The 15,714-nt window shown below is 39.0% G+C and overlaps 1 protein-coding gene across 7 annotated transcripts; it reads right to left on the reverse strand.

Moving 5' to 3' along the window:
• Window positions 1-6,383: 6,383 nt before the first annotated feature.
• Window positions 6,384-11,019, reverse strand: LOC103039464 (tripartite motif-containing protein 16). Of its 7 annotated transcripts, XM_049483083.1 has the most exons (7): window positions 10,380-11,019; window positions 8,426-8,521; window positions 8,013-8,246; window positions 7,662-7,818; window positions 7,293-7,313; window positions 7,016-7,066; window positions 6,384-6,910 (listed from the first exon to the last, which is right to left on the reverse strand). In XM_049483083.1, exons 1-7 carry the CDS (start codon window positions 10,965-10,967, stop codon window positions 6,384-6,386), a joined length of 1,674 nt encoding a protein of 557 aa, XP_049339040.1. In that variant the 5' UTR covers window positions 10,968-11,019. The 7 variants fall into 7 exon arrangements, with proteins under 7 accessions (XP_049339040.1, XP_049339039.1, XP_049339031.1 ...); XM_049483082.1 differs by lacking the exon at window positions 7,293-7,313 and having other exon boundaries at window positions 7,659-7,818; XM_049483074.1 differs by lacking the exon at window positions 7,293-7,313 and having other exon boundaries at window positions 7,016-7,072; window positions 7,659-7,818.
• Between the last annotated feature and the right edge of the window lie 4,695 nt (window positions 11,020-15,714).

The raw sequence follows: 15,714 nt of genomic DNA on the forward strand, positions 1-15,714 counted from the left end.
GACGCAACAGGCCACCCAACTCCTGGTGCAAGCGGTCGTCATCTCACGCCTCGACTACTGCAATGCCCTGCTAACTGGCCTCCCGGCCTGTGTAGTAAAACCACTCTAGATGATCCAGAACGCAGCAGCACGTCTGGTCTTCAACCAACCAAAACGGGCACATGTCACCCTGCTGCTCATTGAGCTCCATTGGCTACCAGTTGATGCTCGCATCAAATTCAAAGCTCTTACAATCGCCTAAAGGTGATGACAGAACAGCTCCTTCCTACCTGCACTCACTCCTGAAGGCTTACGCTACCTCCCTGCCGCTGCGCTCCTCCAATGAACGTCGCCTCGCTTTGCCAAACATTCACACAAAGCAATCCAGACTGTTCTCATACAGACTTCCCCAATGGTGGAACAAACTACCTTCCACTACCAGATCAGGAGAATCTCTCGCTATCTTTAAGAAACTCCTGAAGACAGAGCTCTTCAAAGAGCACTTACTCTCTTAACACCTCTAACACACTAACTACTTCTAACCTCATTTCCTTCTTCCCCTCCTTCACTCCTCTATCCTATTATTCCCCTTTGACCTCCCTATCCAAAGATGTTTTTACCTTTAAACTTATTTTACATTGTACTTGACTATTGTAAGTCGCTTTGGACAAAAGCGTCTGCCAAATGTAATGTAATGTAATCTTATCTTTACATGAGAAGGAAAACTCATTCTTAGCTTTAAATTGACATGTAAACAGTGTAAAACTATCTTATTGCACATAATATTGGAGCATTTCTGTTGCTCCACTAATCCTATTTTTTAAAGAAAACATGTACAATTACAATTATACTTACAACAAATCACCTGCAATAGAAGCAATTTGCAACTAACACACAAGACTAAGTATAAAAATAGCATTTTAGAGAGAAAAGGCTCTCAAAGAATTGACAGATATTTACCAGATATTTTCTGGAATTAGTTACAGATAATTCCAGAAAATTACCAGTGAAAAATGGACTTTGGCTATTCCTCTGAATACAGCCCTTAATATCATCAAAAGATTCAGATTATATGGAGAAATCCCTTTGTGCAAGGTACACAGTCTACTGTCAGTATTTAATGCTGGTGACCTTCATGCCCTCGGGCAGCACTGCTTTAAAAACAGACTTTTTTCTGTTCTCAAAATCACTGCATGGGCTCAGGAACATTTCCAAAAATCACTGATTGTAAACACAGTTCAAAAATCATGGTGGATTTCTAAAGTCTAAACCTTGTTGTAACCCTTTCCACCTTTATGTAAATTGACAATTTTTGATCATAAGTCCTCTGAAAGCTATTTTTGCCATGGCATGCCCCACATATGCATACACTTCTTGCGTGAGTAGATTTATTAGTCAAATTAGCTCTACTCCACACCTTCAAATTAGCAAGACTCCAGGTATGCAAAAATTTAACTCTAATTAAGCTGGTGATATACTTTTTCTGCTAGCATCATGAGGTTTTTATGGTTATTCTCAATGAAGACATGAATGATAACATTTTTTTTCGTATTATTAGTTTAGGCACACTATTTTCGTCAATATCCTTGACTTAAATGAAGATCAGATTTGAATGAAGATCACATTTTTTATTAAGAGTTTATGCAGATTTGTTTTTCTTGTCACTGTATATCGTTCTTGAATTTCAGCAACAGCTCATTAAAAGCAAGAGAACTGAAAGCTTCGCGTAGGTTCTAGCGGGAAACTCGAAATCACGCCACTTTTCTCAGCCAATCACCAACTCCCACCTGTCCTTAAAAGACCTCCCTCATACCTGTTCTCCCCTGCTTGCAGACGCTGACATACGTTTTCGGGCGCCGGTCGTTGCCGCGTGGCTTCATGGTGGTTCTGCCATTTGTCATTGCCTGCTCTCAGTTTGCCGTTTTCGCCCGTCTGCGTGGCTGCTCGTTCGTAGTTGGCTCGATTTCCTGCTCGTAGGATCCATGTTGGTTTGTATTGCTCTCTGTTCTGTCGCTGGCGTTTTGGTTGGATCCTCGCTGTGTTTGCTGTTGGCGGTCTGGGTTCCTGTTTTGCTGGATCACGTGACCGTGTCGCGCTTGCCTTCGAGGCTTGCTGCTCCGATGCTTTGTCTCGGCTCGCAGCCGTGTGCTGAATCGTGCTGGTTGTTTCGGCACAGTGTCGATTCTGTGGCGTTCTGGTCTAGTGCTGAGGCTTTTCTCGGCGGTGTTCGGATAGTTGCTTGGAGTTTCTGCGTTTTCCACGGCTCTGTCCGGTGCCTGTGGCTGAGTTTGTACGCTTCGCTCGAGAAGTCTGGGCTGGATGGCTGTTTTTAAACCCGCTCCTGCTGGCACCCGATAGTTTTAGCCCCGCGCCCGCCCTCCGTTTTTTACGTTTCTGCCGCTCCGCACGCCTGCTTGTGTTGCTTACGTTTAGTGCTCGAAATTAACTTGGGTTTTTTATTGAACCAGCAATGTGGCGCTGATAGCCTGCTCCCTTCCTACTGTCCACACACACACGCCCACGCCTCAGTGGAGCTGACCCTTCAGGCACTGCTTGCAAAGTGTTTCGTTCATGCAGCACCAAAACCTAATTTGATCGATGATACATAAACTTAGTGTACTTGGTTAATCCTCGTTCGTTGTGATCTCATTCTCGCGGCGCTCCTATGGTTCGTTTATCGGTCTTGGGCTTTACTGTTGCTGAATGTTATTGATGTGTCGTTCGCGATCGATCCGGCTCAGGAGCCGACTCTTCGAAGTCACCTATTGGAACCGGCTCTATTGTGGGTGCCGTTTTCTCCATTTTATATACCTTCGTATTTTACACATTAATTTAGAGGCACTGTATTTGATATTTGTATTGTGGCACTTTTTTGTTATGGAGCTGCTTTAATACTTTTTCGTATTGGGTGATTGTATTGACTGTTTCATTTGTTTTAAGTTATTTTGTCGAAGTGGCGCTATTTTGTAAATTTCATAATTGGTTGTAATACGTTTTTTATTGTAAAGCATTGTTATGCAGCTGTTTTGCTCGTCGCAAGTGCCTATTGCGCTGCTTCTTATCTCGGACCGTACCCGTTCAATTGCTTTTCTGTACTCGCTTCCGCGCTGCTTATTGTCTCGGGCCGTGCCTGCTCTACTTACTGCTTTAATGTCTCGCTTTCTGCGCTGCCTATTATCTCGGGCCGTGCCCGCTCTAATGCTTTAATGACTCGCTGTCCGCGTTGTTTACCTCGGGCCGTGCCCGCTCTAATGCTTTGGTGTACTCGCAGCCCGTGTTGTTTCTTATCTCGGACCGTGCCCGCTCTAATGGTCTACTGTACTCGCTGTCCGCGTTGTTTATTATCTCGGACCGTGCCCGCTCTAATGGTCTACTGTACTCGCAGTCCGCGTTGTTTATTATCTCGGGCCGCGCCCGCTCTAATGGTTTACTGTACTCGCAGTCCGCGTTGTTTATTATCTCGGGCCGTGCCCGCTCTGCTGGTTACTGTACGCGCAGTCCGCATCGTTTATTGTCTCGGGCCGTGCCCGCTCTAATGCTTTACCGTACTCTCAGTTCGCGTTGTTCATAATCTCGGGCCGTGCCCGCTCTGTAATGCTTTAATGGCTCGCAGTCTGCGCGGTTTCTTATCTCGGGCCGCGCCCGCTCTAATGGTTTACTGTACTCGCAGTCCGCGTTGTTCGTTATCTCGGGCCGTGCCCGCTCTAATGCTTTACTGGCTCGCAGTCCGCGTGGTTTATTTCTCGGGCCGTGCCAGCTCTAATGCTTTACCGTACTCGCAGTCCGCGTTGTTTGTTATCTCGGGCCGTGCCAGCTCTAATGCTTTACCGTACTCGCAGTCCGCGTTGTTTGTTATCTCGGGCCGTGCCCTTTCTAATGCTTTACTGGCTCGCAGTCCGCGTGGTTTATTATCTCGGGCCGTGCCAGCTCTAATGCTTTACTGTACTCGCTGTCCGCGTTGTTTATTGTCTCAGGCCGTGCCCGCTCCGCTGCTTGATTGGACTCGTGTCCGATGCTGCTTGTATAAGAAACACTCGGATGTACAGTACTGCACAGGTTCTCGATTACGTGATTCGTGGACTGCACTGACTCCGTAACTGGTCTAATTCTGGTGATTTGCTGCCTTTTATTGGGTTAATTTTGTGTTGCCTGTGCTATGTTTTGTTTCATGATTGGCATGTACCTTCTTGCAGAATTTCTACTTTTACGATGCCGTGTTTTCACATATTAATCAACGCCATGGGCAGCGGTTGCTATTGCCTTAGAACTTTTTTAGTGGCCGAAGTTTTGCGCATTTACCGATCACGGGTTGTTTTGACGTACTGCTGTGCAAATTACGTGCCTCGATGTTAAGTATCCGATCCGGTTTGTCATTGCTTTATTTCTTATGGTTTGTGCTGATGTTACTTTCCCTGGTCCTTTGGTTTTGGGGGTGTTCTCCAAGGACAGTCTGTCCTTGGTTCTGCATTTGGTGCTTCCTGACATTTGTTTTGACATTAATTTCGCTTCCCCTGTTATATTTGCTTTGTTCGCATCATGACTTACAAGGTGTCTAATAACAATCATCAGTAAAATGTTATAGCAGTCAATGATAATGGAAAGTCTTTTAATTCTCGGGCCGTGCCCGCCCTAATACCCACTGGACTCGTAGTCCGCGCTGCTGCGATCGTGGGCCGTGCCCGCTCTAATAACCACTGGACTCGTAGTCCGCGCTGCTGCGATCACGGGCCGTGCCCGCTCTATTAACCCTGGACTCGTAGTCCGCGCTGCTGCGATCGCGGGCCGTGCCCGCTCTAAATACCCACTGGACTCGTAGTCCGCGCTGCTGCAGTCGCGGGCCGTGCCCGCTCTAAATACCCACAGGACTCGTAGTCCGCGCTGCTGCGATCGCGGGCCGTGCCCGCTCTATTAACCCTGGACTCGTAGTCCGCGCTGCTGCGATCGCGGGCCGTGCCCGCTCTAATAACCACTGGACTCGTAGTCTGCGCTGCTGCGATCGCGGGCCGTGCCCGCTCTAATAACCACTGGACTCGTAGTCCGCGCTGCTGCGATCGCGGGCAGTGCCCGCTCTAAATACCCACTGGACTCGTAGTCCGCGCTGCTGCGATCGCGGGCAGTGCCCGCTCTAAATACCCACTGGACTCGTAGTCCGCGCTGCTGCAGTCGCGAGCCGTGCTCGCTCTTATACCCTCACCCATCTTGTTCGGGATACCTGATGTATGAGTAAATAATTTATGTACATATATATCTATTTATTTATATATCTATTTAATTGCAAACAACTGGAGGCGGTTGTAAGATTTTTATACAGACGTCAAATGAATATACTGTTATAACGTACTGCCACGACAGCTCGCGCTCGGTCAAATATCCTACTCCTTATGCTCCTAGATATCAACACGGGCCGTGCCCGTTCCTATGCTCATTAGACTCCTAGTCTGAGTTTTTTTTCTGCACAGCGGGCCGTGCCCGCCCTTATAGCCTTTGGACTCGTAGTCCGCGTTTTGCTGCACAGCGGGCCGTGCCCGCTCTCATACCCTTTGGACTCGTACTCCGCGTTTTGCTACGACGGCGTCCAAAAGTTGTGCCCCTCAAAGGCTTAATGTATTGTTAGTCCGCAGTGTTTTCTCATGCTGATCACGTCAACGTTACGCTTATCATACGCTTCTAAAATAGCCTCAAGCAGTGTATACAAGTACTTCGTTTACAACGAACCTAATAAATGTATGCTATCAAAACATGAGCGCAACTACTGTAATGCACACGTACTCAGCAAATAACACTTTAATCTTGAACACCTTATTCAAGCTTGTTTATAACTGTTTTCTTTCCAGAATACGTGAACCAGGTAAAGGATTCTCCTGTGGGTAATTATATCTTTTTATATTTTTGGGGATAGGCTCCGCCCCCGCCGTACAAGTACGGCAGGATCTGCGAGGTTCCAGACGCTGCGGACCTGGGCTTCGACGGGGCTTTCGCCAAAGACTCTATATAAACTATATTCACTATTACTAATTGTCATACGTGTTTATTGGGATTAAATCTTTCTTGCTGCACTTTGTTTCTAGAGTTTTCCTGCTAGAACTTACTCTTAACACTTATCCACCTAAGTGCATGAGCACACGTACACACAAACACAGACACACACACAGTCTGGGAGCATGAAGGAAAAAAGGGAAAGAGAGAGAGAAGCAAAGATTCATAGTAATACACTTGTATAACCATGTTTTTCAACAGATGTTTTTCCATTTAAAATCACAAAAATGCATTTGGATGACAATTTTAAATGTATCATGCAAAAGTAAATCTTATGACTTACTCCTAATAATAACATGGTTTGTTAATAAATCTGTGTGACTTGTTTTTTAAATCTGTTAATTCATTAAACACAATTCAGTAGATGGTCAGTTTCTATCACATAACTTTACAGTTGATCTATCATAAACCCCTAATCCAGCGTAGAGGGGCTGGGTGAATGTAGTGTGGGCTGTGTGTAGCAGAGTCATTGTATCAGAGATGTTGTAGAAGGACAGAATTCCTGCACTGTGATCCACATACACTCCTATTCTGGAGGATGGTGTCGCTGAGATACCAGTCCTAATGTTGTTGTGGTAGAAACCGAAAGAGGAGTAACACTCCAGAGACCAGGACTGACTGTTTAATCCAAAAAAACAATCATTCTTCTCTCCTTTCCTGCTGATCCCTTTATATGAGACTGATATATACACACCTCCCACTTTGCTCCACTCAATCTCCCAATAACAGCGTCCACTCACGCTCTCCTTACTCAACACCTGCCTGTCCTGATCAAATCTCTCTATATGATCAGGGTATGACTGGACATTAGCACAGCTCATCACCACTCGGTTCTTCTCGGACAGATTAAGGTGACGATGTGCTGTGTTGGGATCCAGAGTCAGATGACAGAAATCTAAAAAATATAATTATTAAAAAATTAAAAATAAAATAATATTAGTTTGTATTTATTTATTTGTGTGTGTGTGTGTGTGTGTGTGTGTGTGTGTGTTATGCTTACACTGCAGAAAGTCCTCTCTGGTTTTTGGCTCTGATGGTAAAATCTGAATTGCTGTAACTGTGGAAACATAAAACACAACAGTTCAACAGATTCCAATCCAACCCAACATTGAGGGATTTCTGCATTTATTTAGAAATTTGGTAAAAGTGGGCTGGATTTTGGACATATTTGTCAGTGCACATACACTCTTAACAGGAGGATTCTTAGATTTCTCAGTCTGTGCATGCATGGAAACAGACTGTTAGTGGAAATAAGCAAGCAGCATTTAACACATCACCCATGAGATGGAGACAAAATACTTTAGGAGCATCGCTAAAATTTAAGGATTTAAAATGTTGATGTTTTTAAACATTACCTGAAGTTTGAGTTTTACATGACATTTATTATACGTCAGATTAAACAAAGTTCATGTAAACATGTTGATTATATTCCAAAAAAACTCTTATTTTCTGCAGTAATCAGATTATGAAAATTAAAATTGAGGGATATATTCAGGATTTTTTGAGTTTTTAAAATATGTTTCTAGACCGTCTTGGAGAGCCTATCATCACCACTGTACATAAATGTGAGTGGGTATATTTCTCTATATTGAGCTTAATTAAATGGATATCCTTCTGCCTGACAGCAGGAAAGCTGCTCTTACCACATGTAGAGATTCTCCTGAATTCCTCTCTGCAGAATTCCTCTAGTCGTTCTTTCAGCTCAGAGAGAGATTTCCTAACTCCATCAAATGAGGGACGCTGATGGACAGAGATGCTGGGAGATTCCTCAGATACAAAAGAGACACAGAGAGACTGGAAACTCTACAGAGAGAAGAAACACGATGGAGGAAGATAAAGGTGGAGATGAGAAATAATATACTTCAGAGCAAATTAGACCTAAGGAAAAATCTGAGATTCTAAACAGTTTCTTTTATTGGAGCTTCATGAACTTTGGCTGAGTGAAGTGTAAGTAGCTTAATGAGGAGCAGCTTCCTCTGGAGATCAGTGAGAGTTACCTGAAGGAAATGGATGTGATCCTCTGTGTATGAAAGCTGCTCCAGTTCAGTGTGTCTCCTCTTTAGATCAGTGATCTCCTGCTGCAGTTTCTCCAGGAGTTCTTCAGCTCCACTAAGTTCAGTCTTCTCCTGATCTCTGATCAGCTCTGTTACCTCAGAGCGCTTTTTCTCAATGGAGCGGATCAGCTCAGTAAAGATCCTCTCACTTTCCTCCACTGCTGACTGTGCAGAACTCTGTTACACACACACACACACACACACACATTTTTTCAGATTGTGCTAGAGCTAATGGAAAGCTAAGTAGAAGCATGTCCCAGTGTCTTTACTACCAGACCATAACAGACAATATGAGCTCAAAGAGTCTCAACATTGGACGAAAGTTTAAAATAATCAAATCTCTGCAAAGTACACACCTTAAGAGTGTTTATCGTCTGTTCCAATTCCTGAAGCTTCTTTCGCTTCTCCTGAATTCTCTGTTGGAGTGTCCTCTGAAGTTCCTTTAGCTGGTTCTATAAATATACAATATTGTAAGATTTATGAAAGGGTCTGCAATTAAGTTTGGCCATAAGCCAGATATATTCCAAGCCATTCCAAAAATCTGTTTTAAAAAATGAAGTGTATTGGGATGGAGTTCTACAGACTAGTAGCTCTCCAGCCCAGAGGGCTGTTGAACCCAACTGCAGAACAGTTGATCTCAAAGCAGGTAAACCCAAGAAGAAAGGAAAAATAAATAAATAAACACACCACTCCTCACGCGTCAGGGTCGCAGTCCCATACACTATCGCTGCCCCGGCTAGTGAACTGGGACAAAGTCAGGAAAAAATCTCCTTGGAGTCCAAGAACGGGCGGCAAAATGAGAACAGTCGGACTCTAAAGTCAAGCCAAGCATGACAGAGAGACAGGGGAGGTATGTAAACAAAAGCTCCCCAGAGAAGCTTTTTTTTTTTTTTTTCATTCATTATGGTCATTACAGGTCAGTGTAACGATTAGAAGTTTAATTTTCTGATCGTATCTAGCTACATTCGAAAATAGAAAATTGGGTATAAGACTTGGGTATAAAACATTTTTTTTCCTTTCAGTATAGTTAAGAAATTACAGAAATCATGAGCATGAATTAAAGAAATCGTTCACTCGAATTACAGAAATCGTGAGCACGAATAAAAGAAATTGTGAGCACGAATTGCAAATCTTTCACTCAAATTAAAGAAAACGTGAACACGAACTGCTATATCGTTCACTCGATTTAATTATTTTTTTTATCCAGGGCCCCTCCCGGGTTCCGTAATTTAAAAAAAAAATGAAAAGGTAAACCTCTCTAGATTTTTTGATTTGTCCATTTTGTGTCTTGTAACACACATATCATGGTATAATCCAACTTGCAAAATGCAAAAATGAAACAAATCAGAAAATAGGGAAAAGATTAATTTTTTTATTTTCCTGAAATTCCGATTGTGAGGGGCAGAGACGAAAAAACTAAAATTGGAAAACTTAATGAGAATGTATTTCTTGTTCATTGCAGTTCATGTTTTTACATCCAATTGTCTATGTTTGCATTTAGCCTATAACAGTCAGAAAGTTAATTAATAAACTTTACACTGACCAGTACGGTCCAAATGTTTAATGCTTGCAGGCCACATCTGGCCCGACCCATGACCTACAATGTTAATTATTTCCTCTTTTCAATTTCCTTATTAAAGATGGCAAGTCAAAATCAGTGTTGTTCTATGTATGTTTAACTTTTCACTTATCACTGTATATTTTTTTGTAAACACGTGACTCATTTTGATTGATCTAATTACAGTTCTACTGAGCTATTTTTTTAATTGTTGTGAGAAAGGAAAGCCATAAATTTACAGGGAGGTGCCAGGACCAGGATTGAAAAACCCTGGCATAAAAGCTGTTGTTCTTTTCCAGTGGTAGAAAAGAACAAAGGTCCTGTAATATAATCTAATTTATGTCATCTAGAAAACCATTTACACTTTTTGACATCAACTGATCAAGTGTAGCACACAAGTGGAAAAAACAGAATGTCTTTTTAAGACCAAGTCAGCTCTAACTGAAAAAACTGACCAAACAAGGAGTGCTCTACTATGCAAATATGACCACAGCCTAGTCATAAATATCAGATTGGGTCATTTGCAGCTTGAAATTTGAAAATGAAAACAAAATAAGATCAGAAGAGTGAAGGAAGTCCATAAAGCTGGAAGGTGGGTGTTGGCTGGTGAAAAGTATGGCAGGTTAACAGGTAAGAACTTCCTTACCTACATTCCTTATGAACCAAAAACTTAAAATCAGCAGGTTAAATAATTAAATAAGTTTTATACTTTTATACTAGTATTTGTTTATTTAAAAGTGTAAAGTTCTCACCTGTTTCTCAGTTCCCTCTGTTGTAGCAGAAACTGTATCATGACCCCTGTGTTTATCCATTAGACATAATGAGCAGATACAGCTGTGATCAGTACGACAGTAGATCTCGATCAGTCTGTCATGCTGGGAGCAGATGTTCTCTTGGAGCTGAGAGGACGCTTTAACCAGCTTGTGCTTCTTCAAACCAGCAAGTTCATAGTGAGGTTTTAGATGAATTTCACAAAAGGAGGTCAGACACATCAGACAGGACTTGATGGCTTTGAGTTTTCTCCCGGTGCAGAAATCACACTCCACATCTCCAGCTCCAGCGTAACAGTGAGCAGGAGAAGCAGCTCGGACTTCTGTCTTCTTCAGTTTCTCCACCACTTCAGCCAGCATGTTGTTTCTGCGTAGAACAGGCCTTGGAGTGAAGGTCTCTCTGCACTGGGGGCAGCTGTAGACCCCCCTCTGATCCTCCTGATCCCAGCAGCCATTAATACACACCATACAGTAACTGTGTCCACAGGGAATAGCCACTGGATCCTTCAGCAGATCCAGACACACTGAACAGCTGAACTGATCCTGATCTAAAATACTGGCCTCCGCCATTTTCCTACACTTCTAGACTAAGAGAGAGAGGGAGAGAGAGAGAGAGAGAGAGAGAGAGAGAGAGAGAGAGAGAGAAAGGGTAGCACTCTAAGATCATTTTCGTTTTCTCTGAACTGAGCAGTAGTAACTTCCTGCATTCCTGCTGAGTGGGAGGAGAAAGAGAGAAGGAGGATATAAAGAGAGGAAGATTAGAAGAAGTGCCACACCTATACTGCAGTCCAGTAAACATGGTAAAAATATGATATTGTAAAACTATAAACACATGGTGAATATATTCTACCATAGCAAAAGTATAAAAACACGTTAAGAATATGGTAACAACTAAAAAAACAGTAAAATATGTTAAACATGGTAAAACTATACAAGCATGTTAGAAATATGATAAACATGCAAAAAATATTTTAAACATGGTAAAAATATGTAACATATTGTAAAACTATGAAAACATGGTACAAATATGGAAAACATGTTGTAAAATATAAAAAGTATGGTAAAATATGTGGTATAAATATGGTAAAAAAAACATGGTAAACATGGTAAAATCAAGAAAACATGGTAAAAATATATTAAACATGGTAAAACTATATTAAACATGGTAAAACTATAAAAACATAATAAAAACATGATAAACATGATAAAACAAAAAAAAAGCATGGTAAAAATATGGTAAACATGGTAAAACAATAAAAACATGATAAAAACGTGGTATACATGATAAAGTATAAAAGCATGGTAAAAATGTGGTTAAAAATATGGTAAAAACATGGTAAACATGGTAAAACTAAAAAACATGGTAAAATATGGTAAACACTGTAAAACTATAAAAATATGGTAAAAGTATAAAAGCATTATAAAAATGTGGTAAAAAATATTGTAAAAACATGGTAAACATGGCAAAAATATAAAAAACATGTTAAGCATGGTAAAACTATAAAAATATGGTAAACATGGTAAAAGTATAGGAGCATGGTAAAAATGTGTTAAACATGGTAAAAATTGTGGTAAAAAATATGGTAAACATGGTAAAAAATGTGGTTAAAAAATATGGTAAACATGGTAAAAAGTATAAAAGCATGGTAAAATGTGGTAAAAAATATGGTAAACATGGTAAAACAAAAAAAAACATGTTAACCACGGTAAAACTATAGAAGCATGGTAAAAATGTGGTAAAAAATATGGTAAAAAAAAGATAAAAACATATTAAACATGATGAAACTAAAAAACTATAAAAAAAAACATGTTAAACATGGTAAAATTAAAAATGCATGGTAGAAAATGTGGTAAAAATAAGGTAAACATTGTAAACATGGTAAAACTAAAAAACATGGTAAAAATATGTTAAACATGGTAAAATTATAAAAAACATTGTAAAATGTGGTAACAAACATGGTAAAAACATGGTAAAACTAAAAAACCATGGTAAACATGATAGAACTAAAAAAGCAAGGTAAAAACATGGTAAAAGTAAAAAACATGGTAAAATGTGGTCAAATATTGTACATTTATGAAAACATGGTATAATATTGTAAAAACATGGTAAATATGGTAAAACTATAATAGCATGGTAATAATGTGGTAAAAATATGTTAAACATGGTAAAAATATAAAAACATGTTAAACATGGTAAAACTAAAAAAAGCATTGTAAAAATATGGTAAACATGGTAAAACAATACAAATATGGTAAACATGGTAAAAGTATAAAAGCATTGTAAAAATGTGGTAAAAATATGGTAAAACATGGTAAGACTAAAAAAACATGGTAAAATATGATAAACATGGTAAAACTATAAAAACATAGTAAACATGGTAAAACTATAAAAGCATCGTAGAAATTTGGTAAGAATATTGTAAAAACATGTTAAACATGGTAAAACTATACAAAATATGGTAAACATGGTAAAAGTATAAAAGCATGGTAAAAATAAGGTAAACATGGTAAAAGTATAAAAGCATGGCAATAATGTGGTAAAAATATGGTAAAAACAAGGTAAACATGGTTAAACTAAAAAACATGGTACAAACCTGTTAAACATGGTGAAACTAAAAAACATGGTAAAAATATGTTAGACATGGTAAAACTATAAAAAAAAAACATGTTAAACATGGTAAAAATATGGTAAAAATAAGGTAAACATGGTAAAACTAAAACATACGGTAAAAATATGATAAACATGGAAAAATTACAAAAACATGTTAAACATGAAAAAATAAGGCAAAATATGGTTTAAAAGAACGTAAAACTATGAAACATGGTAAAAACATGGCAAATATAGTAAAACTATAAAAACAAGGCAAAAATGTTACACATGGTAAAAAGGCATGATAAAAATGTGGTAACAACATGGCAAAAATATGGAAAACGGTGAAACTATAAAAACATGGTAGAAATATGTAAAACATTGTTAAACTATAAAAGCATAAAAACTGTAAAATATATTGTAAAAATATGTTAAACTTGGTAAAATTATAAAACCATGGTAAACATGATAGAACTAAAAAAGCAAGGTATAAATATGGTAAACATGGTAAAACTATACAGACATGTTAAAACATGGTAAAACTATTAAAGCATGGTAAAAATGTGGTAAAAATGTGGTAAACATGGTAAAAACATGGTAAACACTGTAAAACTATTAAAGCATGGTAAAACATGGTAAACCTGATACAATTATAAAAGCATGGTAAAAATATTGGAAGCATGGTAAAACTATAAAAACATGGTAAAAATGTGGTAAACATGGTAAAAACATGGTAAACATTGTAAAACATATAAAAGCATGGTTAAAATATGTTAAGCATGGTAAAACTATAAAAACATGGTAAAATGTGGTAAAAACAAGGTTAACATAGTAAAACATTAAAAACATGGTAAACATAGGAAAACTATAAAAACATGGTCAAACTTTAAATGCATGGTAAAATGTGGTAAAAACATGGCAAACATGGTAAAACTGAAAAACATTGTAAAAATATGTTAAACGTTGTAAAATTATAAAACTATGGTAAACATGATAAAACTATAAAAGCAAGGTAAACACATGGGAAACATGGTAAAACTATAAAACATGGTAAAATATGTTAAACCTTGAAAAACTATAAAAACATGGTAAAAGCATGTTATACAGTTTAAACATGATAAAATTATAAAAGCATGGTTAAAATATGGTAAACATGATAAACTATGAAAACATGGTAAAACATGTTAAACATGGTAGAAATATGGGAAACATTGTAAACATAGTAAAACTATAAAAAAGATGGTAAAACTATAAAAGCATTGTAAAATAAGGTAAAAAAAAAAAGGACAGGGACAGCAGCAGCTGTGTAATCAGATCCATAGACTGTATATAGCTGGGCTGTGACCGAAATGGCTCCCTATTTACTAGTTAGGGCACTATTGAGTATGTCAGCCATTTTTCTTTGAGTGTCCGAATCATAAGGAGGGATTCGAACGTGATTTTGAGGGCACTAAAAACTCCCATAATTCATCATGATTTATAGTAAACTTCGCTGCTTACTAAGCGAGCTGAATGTGTCCCAAAATGCTTTGCGGGTCTCGCAACTAAGCAACAGACAGCCGAAGAAACGGAGCGGACAGCGAGCCACCAGGGTTGCCAGATTGTTACAGTGGGATTCAGATAAAACCAATTTACAGGGTAAAACGTGTTTCAAATCCACAAAATTACAGAGAAAACCACCCAAACAGCTGATGTTCGTCATATTAACAATATTACAGGGTTTATTCCAACATGATCTTAACTAAAATACCATAAATATCTTAAATATCACTGATTACAAATAAATATATTTAAATGAGTTTATCTGCATATTTGTATTATGTGTTTTGTGCCTTGTATCATTAGACACACGAAACAAAAACTTAAAAACAGTACATAAAAACAACCTTGCAAGCAATGAAAGAAAGAAATAACTTACTCACATATAATAACGAACATAAACACAACTTCAAATTTCCATCATCAGGACTAAAAGCTCCGACTCTGCAGGGTTAGATATCTAACTGCAACACCGATGAGTTAAATTTCCCAACTCTTTACACTTGGTAGTTTTGTTCACCTGTCAAATCACAGCGTTTCCTCCAAACAATTTCAGACACAATTCGACGTTTTGCATGAAAACACCCAATCTGAAATAAAGTGTGAGCCGGTGTACGCTGCTATTTTTAAGGTTTTCTTCATGTAGTTCAGTAATGTGAGGATCATCTTCTAAACAGCGTAAAAATAACAAACAGATAAATAACTTCATGATCAGCTCAGAGCTTCACTAACTTTAATTCAGAGCTCAGTTCAGTGGAGTTTTAAACACGGTTCAGCCCCTCTCTCACCTGTGTGTGTTTATGCGACCGGTGCTGGCGCATGATAATGATGAGTTAGTGTCCGAATTCACTCCCGATTTACCACTAATTAGTGAACTTATTAGTATCTCCCTGCATAGCGCAACACTAATGAGGGAGTAGGGAGCCATTTCGGTCACAGCCCTGGGCTCTCAAAAGTGAAGCCACCACAGGTCGGGCGCCCATTGCTGTTTGGTTTCAGAAAGCTGTGTAATCCCACCCAAAACAGACAATTTCAATCACATTTTTTTCTAATATACTGTAATTCTACCTCCATTACTTAAATGCAACAGCTAGTGTAACCTCTGTTTATATTGGCAAAATTTTATATCCCCACAGTATTCGTTTTTAAAAGCGTTATTCAGCTCTATTCAAAAAGGTGTGGTTATTG

Source organism: Astyanax mexicanus, chromosome 1 (assembly GCF_023375975.1).
Source record: "Astyanax mexicanus isolate ESR-SI-001 chromosome 1, AstMex3_surface, whole genome shotgun sequence".
In the NCBI taxonomy this organism is placed as follows: Eukaryota; Metazoa; Chordata; class Actinopteri; order Characiformes; family Acestrorhamphidae; genus Astyanax; species Astyanax mexicanus.

Bases quoted from the DNA above. Each gene is read 5' to 3' on its own strand.
- LOC103039464 (XM_049483068.1), bottom strand. From the start codon at position 10,967: ATGGCGGAGGCCAGTATTTTAGATCAGGATCAGTTCAGCTGTTCAGTG. The intron at 8,247-8,425 runs GTGTGTACTTTG...TGTGTGTAACAG, and splicing joins AGACGATAAACACTCTTAAG to AGTTCTGCACAGTCAGCAGT. The intron at 7,059-7,566 runs GTGATGATAGGC...ACAGCAATTCAG, and splicing joins ACTCACATTTATGTACAGTG to ATTTTACCATCAGAGCCAAA.